The sequence below is a fragment of the Acomys russatus genome, chromosome 1 (assembly GCF_903995435.1).
Source record: "Acomys russatus chromosome 1, mAcoRus1.1, whole genome shotgun sequence".
Classification (NCBI taxonomy): domain Eukaryota; kingdom Metazoa; phylum Chordata; class Mammalia; order Rodentia; family Muridae; genus Acomys; species Acomys russatus.
The window spans coordinates 22,508,761-22,526,421 of record NC_067137.1 but is presented as its reverse complement, the minus strand read 5'-3'; the positions used below and the strand labels follow the sequence as shown (position 1 = coordinate 22,526,421).

The window sequence follows — 17,661 nt, the reverse complement described above, 5'->3', positions numbered from 1 at the left end:
TCTGGCCCTTCCTTCCCAACTCCTAACCTAAAGCTAGCTCAGCTTGAGGAGCACACATGAGTTTGCACTTTGTGCTCAGAGGCCTAGAGTAGGGGGGCTCCTCATAGAGGGAACTGACCTCATTCCAAGGCACTGGGGTACATACTGCCCAGTGGGTACAGTGATGGCATTCCCCCGGGATACCACCCCCCCACGCTCACACAGTGTACCGTCACAACTGTCTGCAGAAGGCTGTGATGCGTTCCCTATGGATGCTGCATTGTGGTCAGATCTGATTCCACTCCTCAGTTCACACTGTGAATTATAGTTGGATCAGGCATATGAACAAGTTTTTGAAAGATTTCTGTCCTCCACCAGGGCTCGGCCTGAATCTGACATTGGTTCCTGGAGTTGAGATGCTAGAGAAGGAAGGAGAGGAGATGGGCACCTAGCTCAGCTAAATCCTTCATATCTATTTCCTGGTTTTGTTCTTCGCTTGAAAGACTGGAGGGGGGGGGGGCTGTCATTCATCACTGTCTTGAGACTCTAAGATGTGTAGAGCATCCTACTAAGGAGCAGTCACAGTCGTATCCTATGGATCTATCACTTCCCTCTTGGTGACCTCAAAAGATGGAGTGGGAAGATGAAGGGCAGACATGCGCATCAGCACCATGTACCCCATGGGGAGGCAGGGAGGTAGGCAAATGAGATCAGTATGGGACTGGTCATGTGTGGTAGCATGTGACCTACCCAGGGCCTGAGGGTAACAGATGCTTCTGACTATAACTGTGCTGCTAACAGTAACCAGGCTTCTGATGTTACCGAAGAATTCTGTGGTGGCCAGACACAGGACTGAGACAGCACTCTGAGGGTCCCATCATGTAGAACATGGTGCAGCCCTCACTGTGTTCTTCCTGTTTCTTGTCTGAGCCTCAGTGGCCACAGAAGGCACCAAAGACCCTCCCAGGCTAGTAGTGTGCTACTGGCAGGGCTCTTGGTTCCATACAGGTCCCTGTCTGCCTCACTGTGAGCCCATTTGTTCTTGGATATTGTGGAATGGAGTAACAGGATCTATTTATTGTGGCGTAGTATAACAGGATCTATTCTTTACATGCTGTTATTTGGATTACAATGAAGTTATTTTTAAAAGCATGTTATAAGTTGCAACATACCAAGTGCCAAGTTAGTTCATTCACTTAACCAACAGACACTGGAACCATAATGGTGTCAGTCATCAGTTAGACAGTGGGTCCAGATCTCCCTGAAAGCTTTTCAAGAAGGGCAGAGACTCAATTGGTAAAGTGCTTACCACACAAGCATGAGATCTGCATTTAGGCTTAGCACCTGTGTAAACAGCCAAGCGTGGTGATGCCCACTCCGAAGCCCAGCACCGAAGAGGTAGAGACAGGATCCCTGGGACTCACTGGCCAGCAATTGACTGGAGCCTGAGAACAAGCCTCAGGCACTAGTGAGAGACCCTGTCTCCACAAACAAGGTGGACAACTCCTGAGGGAGGTGACCTCTAGTCTCAGACACACACATGCACACACACATGCACACACACATGCACACACACATATGCACATATATCGGGAGAGAGGTTAAGATTCTGAGAACAGTAGAGTGGGGGTGGAAAGAAAACCAAGGTGGCTTCAGTTCTTCCAGTGTCTGGCCCTGTGCTCATATCACCCAAAGCAGAGAAATAGATGGAGACCCAGGGACTTCCCCAAAAACACTGGGAGCAAGTGACAGATCTGTGTTTGAATTTAGTTCTGCTTCTAAAGTTCACAAGCTTCCCTCACAGCAGGCAGCACAGTTGCAGGCAGGGTGTTCTCCTTGCCTCAGAAGAGCCAGGAAGGTCTATTGCCAGTCCCTTTGTCTTTTCTCATCTTCTCTCAACAATGGCCCAGACCAAAGTCAAGGCCAGAATGATCCTCCAGTTCGAGAGCAGGCTATAGCAATCGTGTAAAGTCGGAGCAGAAAGTAGCTACCTACCCACAAGCCATCCCTCATACTAACCTGGGAAACAGCACTGAGTGTGTGCTTAAAACTCCTTCCATGGTAAGCCACTGTGAGAAAGGTCTCACTCAAGCAGTGGCCTCTTGGTAGGGGAGGGTGGGTGCCCTCTCAGGCAGTAAGCAGAACAGCAAGGATCCAGAAATCACCTGAGAGTGGTGTTGGCATCTCCAGAAGAGCTGGCTTCTTGAAAATCAACCTAGCAAAGGATTCCATGTGCCCCTGTGCCTCTCACCGGGCCCTGGGGCCTCCTGGTCTCTATTCTTAGTGCCAGAAGAGCTGGGACTCTGTAGGCTTTGTGTTGGTTCCAGGTTACCATGATACATCCATTCCTTAAGTTTAACACCAAAAATGTATTCCAGTGAAGCGGAGCAGAAGGACAAACAAGAGGGGGACAGAAGGAAACAAAAACTGAAGAGATAAGGCTGTCCTACAGAAACTAGTCATGGGAATTGACTGTTCTTGCATAGAGTTGAGACTGGAATCCTAGCAGGGTGTGGCGGCACACACCTTTAATCCCAGCACTTGTGAGGCAGAGGCAGGTGGCTCTCTCTGAGCTCAAAGCCAGCATAGTCTAAATAGTGAGTACCAGGCCAGCCAAGACTACATGATGAGACCCTGCCTCAAAAACTGCAGGGAGGGCTGGAGAGACGGTACAGCAGTTAAGAGCACTTGCTACTCTTCAGAGGACCCAGGTTGGTTCCCAGAACCCATGTGGCAGCTCACAATTATCTGTAACTCCAGTTGTAGGAGATCCAGGGCCGCCGTCTCAACCTATTCTATATACCACCAGACATGCAGATAAGGCACAGACATAAATGCAAGTGAAACACCTTTGGACATAAAATAATGAAATAAAATGTAAAAACCTAAAGACGAATAGACCCATGGGCAGACTCAGGTTATAAGTCAGTGGTAGAGCTTTTACTTAGCGCCATCACTAAAGTAGAAAAAGAAGAAAAGAATAGTTCCTTAGGAAGAAAGGCATCCGACCCGTCAGTAGTCAGTCCTTAAATGAAAATATAGGGTATTTCTGTGTCACTGAGATGATGTACCAACACCCACACACCCCCACCCCAAAATAAGCCAAGAAAACAAACTAGAGTTCGCTTCCAGAGTCAGAGCAAAGAGCTGCCTAAAGCTTGGTAGACCACAATACCAAAGCCAGAAACACCCAGGAGACTCTCCCTGGAACACTCAAGGAGTCAGGGCCCAGCTCAGATGGGCAGCTCCGGCCACCCAACCACCCCGTGCGTGAGCGCAAAGCTCAGGGCTTGAAGAAAAGGAAAATGGACAACTTCTATGCAATTACTGAGCTCCCCATTCTGAACCGCACCCAGGAGTGTCACCACTCACTGTGTCAGGGTAAGCCCAGCCTCCCAGCCTGCTAAGGTCCCTTTCCGGCCCGTGTTGCTCAGGCTGGATAGCTAGGGGGTGTTTGACATGGGAAACTCCACTGTAGGGCCTGATGCTGACCCAGGCCTCAGGAGAAAAGGGGTTGGATTTCCAAGAGGCAGAAAGGCCTCCCAACATGCTTCAGGGCACAGGAAAGTATCGTGGACCTGCAAAATAAAGGGCCTTCTCCCTAGCTGGCTCCCAGACTTGTGAATGAAAATTAATTATTGTTTGTGATACACTTTAAGATCCCCCGATGAAAGGCCTTGTATAAATGTAAATTATTATTATTGTTGTTATTATTGTTATTAAAGATGCTAGACATCTGCCCTGCTACATAATGCCCAGGGATAGATCTGAGCAGAAAAGAAAGTTTCTCACTGGCAGGAATGAGTGAGCCAAGGAGGGCTTGGCCCATAACTACAAGCAAAGCACCCAGCTCCCTCCCAGGGCTAGTATGCAGCTTTCTGACCTGGAAGTCAAGTGTCTACATGTTCTCTGAGGGACAGGATCCTGCTTACATGCATCTTTTACCCCTGCAGGAACAAGCCATTCCTTAACCATGAGTTCTCTAAGTGCATGCATGCCTGGTCGTCTGTTCGCTTGAAGGATGGGAGGAAAGCAGCCGGGAGAGAGACTGTCCATCATTCTGTAGGATGCTGGGTCAGATCTGCAGATACAGAGGAGCCATATAGCAGCCTCAGACATGTGCAGTGTCTCTGATAACACTTATTACGACTTGAAGGGAACCCCTCTAGCAAAGCACAGGAAATGTCATTTATTAAATTACTGTTTCCCACTTGAGAAGCTGCCTATGAGTAACATGGATGGGTTGCCACTAAAGCAATAATAATAACAAACAATGACAAATAATAATATATTTGACTAGCAGTTGCCTTAGAAACCATACCTTCATTTTACACATGAGACTTCTGGGGCCCAGAGAGGTAAGACGGCTTACTCAAGGTCACACAGCCAGTAAGAAACAGAGCTGGGAAGCTCTCAAACATCCCCAGGTGCAGAGCATCGACTGTAATTGGGTCAAAGGCGTCCCATGTCACAGCACTGGACAACAACTCCAGAGAGTTTTAAACTTCCTGGTGACATCTGTGGCCCTGCGAACCCTTTGTTCCTCTGGGACTTGTAATAGGGAACATATGAGATGCCTCCAGTGTCATGTGGGCAACCTGTGGGTGCCTTTCTTGGAGTTCCTTTCCTTCCTTCCAAACAGTTGACGTAGCCTCTGCTCTCATTAAGGTCCACTAAACATCAGAGACCCAAATGGGCAAGCAAGAAGGTCGGGTTCAGCTCATTTGTGCCTTGTTATCAGTCATAATTCTACTGAATGGCTACCCTGGGAGGGTCCTAAAGGTACCAGTCAGTACCTCCAGACACACTGCAAGATGGAGGGCCATATGAGCATCTACAGAACCAATGCAGGGGCAATGAGAATTGGCCACAAGGAGCTCTTGAGATTCATTACTTGGTAGCTGGCTATGCTGATAAAGTCAGAGAGGATAAGGAGAAGAACTTTTAGCTAACATGATATTTGGAAGCCACAAAATCAAGCTATTTTCTCTCTTACTCCCCTATAAATAAGGAAATGAAAGAATTGTTTCTTTGGCGGAGGCAGGGATGGAGCCCATTTCCCACTTCGATTGCTAGTGTTCACTCTACTGGAAATTATGCCAGGGTGGAAAGGAAAGAGAGTCTGCAGCCCTGGATTCATAATAGCAGAGCCTCCTGCTAGTGCGTGACCCTAGAAAAGCCATTGGGTGTCTCTGGATCATTGATTTCTCATTGGTCAAAGTAAAGACACCAGCCTGATAGTGAGGCCATTGGAAGTCAGCAGAAAACAAGGTGAATACAAGCAACATGGTGTCTAGCATATAGCAGGCTCCCTCCTTCCCTTATGCTTGTGGCTTCTAGATTTTATTTTACCACAACCCACAGCAAGATACTTATTCTACATCCTAATTCACTGCATGTTATCAGAAGTTTCACAAAATGGTATCTCTCCCTGCCACATATGACCCTCTCTGATTTTACTTAACTTACTCTAACATTGGTCAAGACCCACTGAATAGATTTCACAGCCCGGAATTTGAATGAGCCTACCTCACACCATGAATGGATATCATTCGCCTACATTGTAGGCTTTTGATGCCGTCCCTCCCTTCCTTGTCTGTAACTGACACCTAGGGCCAGGCAGAGCTTGAGAGCACATGCTGGGGTGGCACTGCAGGACCCTGAGCTGCTGTGGAGTGAGCCCCCTGGACACAGCAGGTGCTTTTCCTTGCTTTGTTCCTTGACCTCTCAGGTATTTCCCCAGGCAGCTGGAAAGCCATGAGCCACTAGACACTTGAAGTCTAGCATTCGCCCCCTACACCATATTTACTGCCTGACCAGCAATACTTCACAGCCACCAAGAAACTCAACAGAGAGTTGTTGTTGTTTTTTTGGTTTTTTTGGGTTTTTTTTTGTTTTTTTTTCTTAAGCCTCCAAAGAATTGATGTCCTAATCGTGGTCTTGGTCCTTTGGGACTATACCTAGGCCCTGAGTCTAGGCTAATGCCCAGCCATGCTATATGGAAATCCTGTGGCACCACCTCCATGTGTTGGAGCCTAGACCCCCCCCTCCCCACTCCCTCTGGGCAGCCCTGCTGGTAGGCTAAGCACTTCCTCTTGGGGGTCATCCTTTGGTTTTTCCCCTTTTGCTTACTAAGCAGTGGAAGGCCATCTGTGACCTTGAGGTGACTCACCACCATCAGATGGATTGTCACTTCCCCTTAGCAGGTGAGCCAGTGAGTAGCCCTTCTTATGGTCAGGGCTGCGGTTAGATCCCTGAACCCTCCATGGGCCTTCACACTGCCATCACACCCCAGCCTGTGCTAGATACCTGCTGGCCCTGGCCAGAGTAATTGGAGGATCTCTTGTGTACGCACAATAGGCAGAAACAGGTGATGCGACCAGATGAGCACAGGGCTGGGCTCTGCTTAGGCTCCCAAGCCCCTAGCAGTGCCTCATCCCTCCGTTCCCAACACCTATTGCCTGCTGCAACTCAGCCAGGTCGTCCCAGTCACACGAGCACACTACCATTCCAGCCTCTTGTCAACTGGACCATGATGTGTGTAACATCAACAGAGAGGAAACAAATGAGATGGCCTGCTGCCTGCAGCCGCCCTCAAAGCAGATTTCATTCATTTATGCACGTGCAATGAGGCATGAGGGAGGTAGGCACTAGGACACTGAGGATGGGCCATTCTAACTTCAACCTTTGAGGGGTTTACAGAAAAGGCCTATATGGACTTACCAGCGGTTCTACGTCAAATTAGGGAGGCCATTGCAACCCAGCCAGCCCTCGGTTCACTCTCCCCTGGAACAGCTCGGTTATAAAAGTATTCCTCTAAAGCACTCCTTCACATATCTGAGGAATCCATGTGAGCTACTGTGTGTGGAGGGCTCAATATGAAACCGGGGTGCAAAGCTGGATGCGTGTGAGCAGGGATCGTCCCTCGTAGGGTACAGGAAGCTGGCTGGCATATGATAGAGGCATTCATTCAATGATGGAAGCCCAGCACAGCAAGCCAGCCCTGTGGCTGAGGAGGGCCAAGGCGCACAGATTTCCTCTCCCTCCCTCTCACCCTGTGCACCCTCCCCCCACCTTCTTGTGCTCTGTACTTCAGCATGGGGAGGGAGCTAGAGAGACTTGCATCCTGAGGAGTAAGTGCTGGCCCCAGCAATTGCAAGAACTGGTCACAAGCTGCTGTGGCTCCCGAAGGGAACTGGCCAGAGAACTACAAAGAACTGCTAGGTAACTCTTACCGCTTTAGCAGTTTAAGTGCCCACCGGTTCGGCAGGAACCACACTCCACCCCAGTACTTTGATGTGTAGACGTGGTCTCTGAAGCCCTTCCACGATAGCTTTTGATTGAGTTTAGCAACACTGAGACCACAACCTCAGCCTTCTCTTAGGTGAGGCGGCTGCGTAGCACACAGTCTAGACACAAGTCTAAACATCCCTGACCAAGCCAGGCCATGCTGGCCTGAGACTGGCAAGCGGCACACTATGGAATTCAGCCTACAGAAGACTGGGTCCAGCTGAGGACAGGGGCCTGTGCCTAAAGTCATCAGCATGTGACACTGTGTTCTCAGCTTGATATCAAGCCTTCAGTGTGCTAATTCCTCGTTTCATAAGCTTGGACACCGCCATACACACCCTGGAAACAAACCAGAGCAGCTCAAGGACTGGCATGTGTAGCAAGACTGTCCTTGAACCGTTACAAACACTTGTTTGTTCCTTAACCCCATACCAGAGATCCAGGCCACCAGCTCCCAAGGCACAAGAGCAAAACAGAGTCCCACTGCCAGTCCCTGGCTCACCATGGTACCCAGAGTTAGGTGGGCAGTTGCTACCTGGGTTTTGGAAGGTCTGGAGCCGAAGGCATAGAAATGGAACCAGGTCTCTTGTAGAGATTATTGTAAACCTGGCCCTTTCAAATGAGGCAAGAACCCTGACTGAGTCAGCATTTACAGTGGCGGTCCAGGACAATGAGGACAAGGCCAGACCAAAGACCACAAGGCATGATTAGCGAGCCTTGTCTTACACTATTTACAGCACTGCTTTGATTTTCATACCACAATCGGTTTTCATGTGACTGATGAAAAGCATGTGCCAGTTGAAGTCACAGCTGCAAAATAAAACTGGAATACACAGTGAGAACCATTAGGTATTTGGAACTTGCCTCTATTTTCAAAAATGGCCTCTGGCTTGATTTATATGTTCTGGATTTCCTGACAGTGAGGGTCATGCTGAACCACTTCTCCCAGGCCACCCTACCGCACTCCATTATCATGCTGGCCTCGCTTGACCATCGCAGGTCTGTCTTGTCTCACAATTGCCCAAAGAAAAGTTTTGTTTTGTTTTGTTTTGTTTTAATTCAAGCTGTTTTGGAAGAAGGCAAATGTTTAGGCTTTTGCAAAATAAAAAGATCTGTCTGAGGACCTTGTCTTGGACAACTAGTCATATGATTCTTAAACCCCTCCCTAGTCAACAAAAACTGTACCCAAGGAGCAAACCCAGCAGGTCTGGGATAAGATGAATAAAGACCCAGGGGTACCTCTGGCTGCAGAGCTTACCCTCAGATGCCACCAAGCAGGTCAGCACTGAATGTCAAAAGATATATGATGTCCTGGTGACATTGGCTGCATGTCCAGTGTAAGAATTGCCATCTCACCGCCCTGGCGACCAGCTCTGTATGACGTGTGAGAAAGGAAGGGTCAGTCAGGAAGCCACAGAGAAGAAGACCAACTGAGGACACAGACACTCAGACCTCTCTGCTCAGACAAGGCATCCCTCTTCCACAGTTCCAAGCAATGCTAATGGCTGTTTGCAGAACCTCTGAACCTCTCTCCCCGCTGCTTAGGCCCAGCGTGTTCCCCATGGCAACAGGTGGCATCATTGATCATCTTTGAGGCCAGCTCCCTTGCCAAGTGCTTCTTGGACTATCTCATTTAAGAACCTTTAAAGGCAGCCACTGTTGTTCCCATATTGTAGATGAAGGAGCCAACACTAATGTCACTTGCCTGAGGGATCCAGGCACATGAACAGGCCTGAAGCTGAGGGCTGACTGCTTTAGAACCTCCTCTGCCTGACTGGTCACACACAGCCTGCAGCAACAGACCTTAGTCAGCGGCAGGCCAAGCACTCAGCTGTGTAGATGAGAGACCTGCAGTCCCGAGAAAGGAATATGAAGGCCTGGGTCCAAGGCCATGAGGAGTGCTGCTGATGCCAGGCCCTGCATCGCCCGGCCCCTTGCCCTGCCCATACAGGACTGACCTAGTCCCAGCCTGGGATCCCTTCTCTGCATTTTGTTTTTCTGGAGATTCTTGGATTATACAGGTTTTCTGAAACCTTGAGCTGGAATAGGGCTTCAATGAGCCAAGAGGATCAGAACCTTATTCCACCTTGAAACCAGACTGGGCTCTGAGCTGGTCTGAAACAATCTTCTAGCGTGAGTAGAGTGGAGGACGTGGCTGACTCCAGGCATCTGTCCCCTACCCCCACTCCCAGCCCTGGCCAGCTCATGTTGAGGCAGGGAACCTTTCCCACCACATCACACACTTGGGAAGCTTCCTGCACACTTGGCCTTTGGTAACCGATGGAGATACCCAGAGCCATTAGCATGCTGTGCCCTGGGCAGCTCTCCGTTCTCTCTGATAAAAAGTGAAATAATTTAAAACAGTGCTCTAAAAACATCTATAAATGGGTGGGCGCCAGTTGTCATTTTCCCTTTCCTGCGCCTGCTTCCCCTCCCTTAACTGACTTAATGAGGATCCAAGCTGAGAAGCGATCGCAAACAGCTGGTAGCATCATGCCTTTAAATAGCCCTCGCCACACTTCCCCCTTGGAGGCACAGTTTGCCCTGGCAGGGAAAGCCCGGGACACACAGGAAACTTCATAATTTTCTGCAAAGGAAAGTGCTTGCCTATCAATCATGCTCCCTGTTGCCAAGACCTTTTATAAGGACCTTGCAGCCCCTTTCCCAAGAGACACTGGACTGAGCAGCTGAGTGCCTTCAGCCTGTGAGACCCTGGTCCTGGGAGGGTGGACCTGGGACTCATTCGAACTGTGGCTGCCAGGTACTGCGGCCAGCACCATCCACTCACTGGCATGTTGGGAACACGCTGTATTGTAACCTAGCTGTATGTAACTGTCATGTGGCCAGAGTGACCCCGTCCACAGTGACCTTGAATTAAGGGTGATGGAGGCTGGAGGCAGCCTGCTCACTCTGATCCTCAGCTCTCCCTAGCTACACATCTAGTCAGCTGGGGAAATAGAAGCCACTGGAACATGGAAGGAAAGACCAGCCATCATGGCTGGCACACAGCCAGTTGCCATACGCTGTCCTTTGTGAGCCTCACATCAGGGCATCACAGTCCTTCCGAGGCATGAAGAGTGTTTGGTCTGGTGCAGCTATACGCAAGAACTTTAAAGTCGAGTATCAGAGGTGTCAGAGATTTAGGCAATGTGGGTCTGTGTCGGCCTCAAATGGATAGAATATGCTGCTCTGTCTTCCTCTCTGTGGCACAGATTGAAATGTAAGAATGGACCCGTTTTCTCTGACAGTACCTAACCATTACATGTATTGGTGGAGTGTTGCTGTCTTACCTACCTTCTTTAACAGTTTAGAATGCATGTGCTTAAACCAGTCCTTGCCACCCAGTGGCCACCATGAGCTACATCCATTTAAGCCACCATGGACAGCATGCTGAACCAGCTCTAAACCAGTAAGCCTCATTTTCCATGGGCTGTCAGTGTGGCCTGTCAGGGACAATGTGTAAATATGAGGCCAGTGCTCTAGAAGCATACGGAATATCTGTGGGCAGAAGAGAATCATCTGGTGGCCAAGAGACTTGGAAAGCAAGAGCATCTAGCCTAAGTGGAAGTAAAGGTGGAAAATGGCACTGCGGAAAGAGGAAGTGGCCAAGTGCTGGAGATGGGCAGGTACATAGATCTGGGGCTCGTATACTAAACTATGGGTAGATTTAGGGAGTCTGGGTAATTCCTTGGTTGCATAAAATATATTCAACAGGAATGGAAGGGTCTGCCTGCACTTTTTCTGAGAGTGTCCTCTGTTTTTTGGTGGTTTGTTTTTTGTTTTGTTTTGTTTTTTTGTTTTTGTTTTTGTTTTTTTACTTCCCAAAGAAATACACACCTCAAAAATATTGAAAAACACATTTATACATTTGTAAACAAAACAAGCCAGGCTCAGTGGCACATGCCTGTAATTCCAGCACTTAGGGAGGCAGAGGCAGGTGGATTGCTGTGAGTTCAAGGCCAGCCTGATCTACAAAGTGAGTCCAGGACAGCCAAGGCTGCACAGAGAAACCCTGTCTTGAAAAACAAAAACAAAACAAACAAAAAGTGCAAGCCAGATAGTGACAACCACTGGCAGTCAGGATGAGTCTGAAAAGCATTCAGGTCTTGGTCATGGTGGTGACGGAATCAACAGAAAGGCATGGCTGGCTTGTGTCCTATGGGAGGCAGGCTTCCACAGCAATTTTGCGGAAAGGTAGCAGAAAAGGAACAGGGACGTCACCAAGAAGGAAGAAGAAGGAGATCTTGAGGCTGGATTCCCTGCAAGGACTAAGGGAGCCTTGGAAACTAACGGCTGTTAGAGAAGTAGAAATTGGCCAGAGCATCTTCTAGGTCAGAATGTCCTGCAGGTGGTTGGGACTGTGGGACTGGAAATTTGGGAGGGGAAAAGGGTGGGGACCAGACTGGAGAGGACTGAAAGTGATGCAAGCCTTCAAGCAACCATGAACTTGACCTTGCTGTGCCTGAGGAGAGTGGAGACCAGGGAGAGACAAGCTCCAGGAAAAGTTGTGTCTGGGAGGGTGGAGCACTAGATTATAGATGCTGCAGTGGTCCGTGTGGATACCAAGACTGAGCCCAAACACTCAGAGCAGCCTAATTAGAAGGGATTTTAGTGGACTTGGTGGAGGATGAGGCTTACATCATCAGTAACTGCATTCACTCTGGTCTAGAGATGAGCACCCCAGGGCCTCTTGGGCTGAGGGGCACTTGGTACGCTATGTCGCGGGACCTGTGCAGCTCTCTGTGCTCTCTCAGGTGGGTCCTGCTGGTCTTCCTCTCAGTATTCAGTACTCAGTACTCAGGCAAATGCACTCTGAGCCTCTGTCAGCTCCTCCACACCTAATTTGGCACTTCTTACCTCCTAAGAGCTGGAGCTTGGCAGCCAGGCTTATTAGAACCCAGATCTTTAATAAGATAGTCCGTGTGGATGGTGGCGGTTCTTGTCACTGTTCTGGGAAAGTGAGACTACTGGGTGAGCCAGCTCTACATGCCTAAGGGTGACGGAGATTATGTGGGAGTCAGTCAGGGACTAAGAGACAAGCGTGCGCGCGCTCTCTCTCTCTCTCTCTCTCTCTCTTTCTCTCTCTCTCTCTCTCTCTCTCTCTCTCTCTCTCTCTCTCTCTCCAACTCCTCCTTTCCAACAGGCTGCTGCTCCTGCTGCTGCCTTCTATCAGTAACACTCAGCCCAGCCTTTCAGTGAGTGCCTGATAGGGTCCACAGTGCCACCTGAGATGGCCCTGCCACCCACACACTGATTCTGTTTGCCTCCTCCTCTGACCTGAGATCTCCTGTATGGCAGGTCCCACATCCAGGTCATCCCAACAGTGCCTGACACAGAGCAGGCTCAGCACATTCCATCTCCTGATGTGGAATGCGGCTTTGTCTCTGCAGAGTGGAAAGGGGGTATCTGGGTCAACCATGGTGGCTCATAGCTATAACCCCAGCATTTGGTAAACTGAGGCAGGAGGATTCCTTGGAGTCTGAGGCCAACTTGGGGAACCTTGCAAGTTCTAGGCTTGCTTCAGCTATATAGTAAGGGCCAGGTTAGTCTGGCTAAAAAGTAACACCTTGTCTAATTTGGAAAAAAATCAAGTGTCCAAAGGCCATATGTTCTGTCCTAGATTCCACCTGTCTTTAGAAGTTCTCCCAAAACCCAGCCAGGAATCTAACCTACACATGTGTTTGGAAATAAATATCGACCATAACTCATTTAGGAATCCTTATTAGGCCTTTATGTTTATGAAGTCACAGATCCACAGGAGACTGTGACCCTGATGATAGCTTCAATATTGGAAGTGACTGGGTGTCAAAACAGCCACTCTCTGTCCTAGAGCTGGGATCAAGTCCTCTCTTTCTCCTTGGAATGGGCAGTAGATCATGAATGTCTAATAAATCTGGCAGGCAGGAAGGTCAACATACAGGCTCTTTAAATATCCATGAGAGCATCGCAGAAGTGAGCCGCATCTACCCTCCCTTGGAGCAATCCAGAGGGCTTTGCCTCAGAGAGGAGAGACCAACCCAGGATGCATGAACAATAATTAACAACTGTTCTGAGTTAGGTGGAAAGCTCTGAGTTGCATTTTTTTTTTTTTAATTCAAGCTGTTTATGCTAACCAGTTTTTTTTTCCCTCCCCTCTTTCCCACCAGGGCTTATTTCAAAACCTTTGTCCCTCAGTTCCAGGAGGCTGCATTTGCCAATGGAAAGCTCTAGGAAACAGCAGTGTTGTGAGGCGGCCAACGATACTGCTCGGTCCACATGCGTGTCAGCACACAGGCCGCTTCCGGGAAGCTACTTGGAATGTCTTCATGGCAGCCTTGTGCCCACACAGCAGCTCTGCCTGCCCCACACAGCCCTGTTCTGTGGAGTCCAAACCTGAGCAGCTGGTAGTACCTAACCCTAGCACCCAACACTGCTGGCTGCTCCCTCCTCCTTCCTTGGATTCCTTAGCTGGAAGAAATAAACTGCTTTACGATGGAGAAATTTTCCAGGGAAAATAAAATGTCATGAGCGCACACACCCTTCTTTGAAGTCTTTGTCCTAAAGGCTTGTTTAAAGTTTGGTATGAAGAGCCTTGGCTTCTCCCTATGCAACCAAAACCAGGGTTGAGTTTGTGTGTGTGTAATTTATATTTGCAGCTGGGGAAGCCTTCCACTGGAGGAGAGGAGGCCTGCAGGTCCTGAGACTATGGATTCGGTTGCCCGCACTCAGTAATTCTTAGGCCCCAGCACCATGCCAGCCACTGGCTCCTGTATAGGTTCTACTTTTCCCTCTCTCCCTGGGCTCATGGGAGCCCCTTGGGCTAGTGTGACATTCTGTGGATTATTCACGGGAGACAAAAGCTAGGGGTCAAGGGCTGTCACTGGTCTGTGTCTGACATTTCCCCTCAGGCAAGAAGGATGGGGGAGGGGGGCCACAAGTATATGGCGCAGCCCAGCACTCAGGAGAATGGAGCAGGAGGATCCCGAGTTTGAGGCTAGTCTGGGTTACATAGCAGGACCATTTCAGAAGCCAGTGAGTTTCTACCCTGTCTATCCTTTACCATTTTCATCAGTGTAGAAAGGGAAGACTAGTTCCAGGAGGCGCTAGGAACTCCGAGCAGGAGTGGTATGGGAAGGGGCAGCTAGGCCCTTCATAGAAGCATCAGCTTCGCACTAGCAGGCTGCAGTCAGCTTGCACACTTGGCAAGGCCTGCACATACAGTTCAATGTAGCCTGCCCCTACCCTGAAGGCAACTTCCAGTGCTCAGAAGAGTCCTTAAAGGCCAGAGAGCCAAGAGTTGAATGGCTGACCCGGGCTGCTCCTGCTTTGTGACACTAAGATTTCTACTGCAGGGTACATACAGTCCTGCTCGCTTGGTCCCTTGTTTTTTCAGGGGCTCTTAAAGATAAGTATTGCCACATGAGCCCTGAAAGGAAGGAGTTCTAGGCCCTGTTGCACCAGTAAGGAGGTACTTTTCTCACATGTATCCCCTACCACCAAGGATGGACCTGGAGCAGATCTGCCGGCTCTGCCGCCACTTGGAGCTGCCCATCTTCACACAGGGGGACCTTGCTTACTGCCCTTGGGAATTCCCAGGACAGAGTAGTCCTGTGTCCACATCCCACTCCACCATTAGCTGGCTGTATGACTCAAGTCAGTCCCTTCCTCTCTGTAATACCAGTAGTGGGGCACAGCCAGTTGGTGCCTCAGCTCACCAGAATCTCCCAGGGAGCTTTTCAGGAACCCCTGCACTTGTCCCCACTGGAGAACTATTAGCAGACTCGTGTGGACCGGAGCGTGGGCATCCCCAGGGAGTCTGTTGGGTGGTTCACATTGGGACCTGTTCTGACTATTCCCTCCCTTTAGGCACAGTCAGATGTGTATGTGCTGAGCTCCAAGACCTTCCCTTAAGGCCATGAGTCTCAACTTTCCCAACGCTGTGGCCCTTTAATACGGTTCCTCATGTTGTGGTGACCTCCAACCATAAAATGTTTTTGTTCTCTACTTTATAACTAATTTTTGCTACTGCTACAAGTCATGCATAAATATCTGTGCTTTCCCATGGCCTTAGGTGACCCTGTGAAAGGGTCGTTCACTCCCCCAAAGGATTTGGGACCCACAGGTTGAGAACCACTGCCCTAAGGTTCCCTAGCATGGTGGTTTAGGATTATTCTTGGTACCCTGTAACCAAGGAAGGCCATGCATCGGGCTCTGATGCCCACTCAGTCAAGAGCTGATGGCTCCAGGATTCCTTGGGACCTGGCAGGCATTGCCAGCTTTGGGACATGGCAGCAGATACATAGACTGGACCCCTGTACCTCAGACAGCAGAGCCTGCCGCAGCAGTACAATCTCCAACTGTCGCCGCCCTGCCCTTGTCAACCTCTAGTGTTGACATGCCCAGGCTGCCCTCACATCTGAGACAGGCACTGTCTCAGAAGCACTGACGCAGGCAGGGCTCAGAGACCCTTCACAGCAGCCTTGCGATATAGGTGAGTGGCTGGGGTCAAGTCCTACCCCCTGGATGAGAAAAGAAGATCAGAGAGGCTGGAGGAAGTGCCCGTCATCACTGACTGAGCCAGATCAGAACCCTCTCACAGGTAAAGGGTTACAGGCAAGAACACGGTGTACCTTAAAGCAGCCACACCCAGCATGCATGAGGACTCCTCCGTGGCTGTGTAGATAGAGTCCCTTCCCATGACCTTTCCCCTCCTATAACCTCTAGCCCAGTGGTCCTAAGCCTCAGTGCTGCAACCCTTTGATACAGTTCATGTTGCGATTTCCAACCATAAAAGTATTTTCATTGCTACTTCATAACTGTGATTTTGCTGGTTATGAATTGTATTGTAAACATCTGTGTTTTCCAGTGCTCTTGGGTGACCCCCGCGCAAAAAGGTCAGAGACCCTCGGGTTGAGAACCACAGCTCTAGCCCTTTTGAGAGCCCCCAGGGCCAGGTGCAATTAAGATAGAATTATCTACAACTGGTGTGGAGGCGTGGCCTCTGATATCCAGGTGGTGCTCCCATGGCCCTCCCAGCCCCCTCCTGTCAGGAGGGACCATCAGCAGCCAGCAAGCCCAGCGGTGATGATGTTCAGGGGAGCAGGCCCAGCTGAAGATGGTGGCAGACATCCGTGGACGGCATGGAGGCTGTTCAGCTCTCTTGCCCTAGGAGGATTTTGGACTGATTTTCTTACAGGAAAATGAAAAACAGAATATGGTGGCTGAGAGATGGCTCCGTGGGTAAAAAGCACTCACCACACAAGCCTGATGGCCTGAGTTCAGTCCTCAGAACCCATATAAGAAGCTGACTATCATGCCAACGCGCCTGTGGGGAGAGGGGGACAGAGACAGGATGGGCCAGAAGGTCTCAAACACACCAAAGGAGCAAAGACAGGAGAAACCTTGCCTCCTAAGGAGGTGGAAGGAGAAAAGCAGGCCCTAGTGAGCTGTCCTCTGACCTGCACGCATGCTCTGTGGTAATTAATTCCTCTCTCCCTTCTCTCTCTCTCTCTCTCTCTCTCTCTCTCTCTCTCTCTCTCTCTCTCTCTCTCTCACACACACACACACACACACACACATATTCCTTTCTTCCTCTGAAGCTACACATCTGAAAAAAATATTGGTGGAAAAAAAACCAGAAATTGACATTCATATGGATTCAAACACCCGGCTGTGTGATTTTTATCCCAGTGGAGTGAGGTCCTTGCAATTTGTCTGTGGCTTTGCCTGTCAGGAAGTGTTGTGCCTGCTCACAGAGTGCAGCTGAGGACTAATTAGCAAATGGCTATAAAATGCTTTCAAGAAGCCAAGTGCCATAGAGGAGAGTGCATTATTACTACCTTGTAAATCCCACCTCCAGCTTACGCGCAGCCCATGTAATTTAAGGCAAGCCGAACTGCCACCATCACTGCTGGGCCTGCTCCCAAAGAGGTGGTATTGCCTCTTGGAGAGAGGGGCTGGGAGGGTCATGGGGTCATGGGACCCTCACCTGAGTATCCAGAGGCCACGCCTCCAAACCAGTTGTACGAAATTATGCCCTAATTGCACATGGCCCTGGCTGGGGGCTCAGAGAAGGTCTAGCGCAGTAGTTCTTATCCTTCCTAATGCTACGATGATCCTTTAATACAATTCCTCACACTGTGGTGACCCCCCAAACCATGAAGTATTGTCATTGCTACTTCATAACTATTTTTCTCTACTGTTATGTATCATAATGTAAGTAACTGTGTTTAGATGACCCCCTATGGAAGGGTAGTTTGACCCGGAAGGGCCAGAGACCCACAGGCTGGCCTAGAAGCTGTAGAGAGGGAAGGATTTGGGGCAGGGACTCTAGCCACACGGCCATGAAGGAGTCCTCATACATGCTGACTGCAGACTTTCCAGAGCGGCTGCTTTAAAGTCACGCATGCTCCT

At 49.6% G+C, this 17,661-nt stretch overlaps 1 protein-coding gene across 1 annotated transcript in view; it reads left to right on the top strand.

Moving 5' to 3' along the window:
- The window catches only part of Babam2 (BRISC and BRCA1 A complex member 2), a 391,205-nt gene extending 377,643 nt beyond the window's left edge, over window positions 1-13,562 (top strand). Inside the window, exon 12 of the mRNA XM_051170891.1 lies at window positions 13,416-13,562. Coding sequence (XP_051026848.1) covers window positions 13,416-13,479 — 64 coding nt within the window. The 3' untranslated portion in view covers window positions 13,480-13,562. The remainder of the gene's footprint in view (window positions 1-13,415) is intronic.
- Window positions 13,563-17,661: the final 4,099 nt, after the last annotated feature.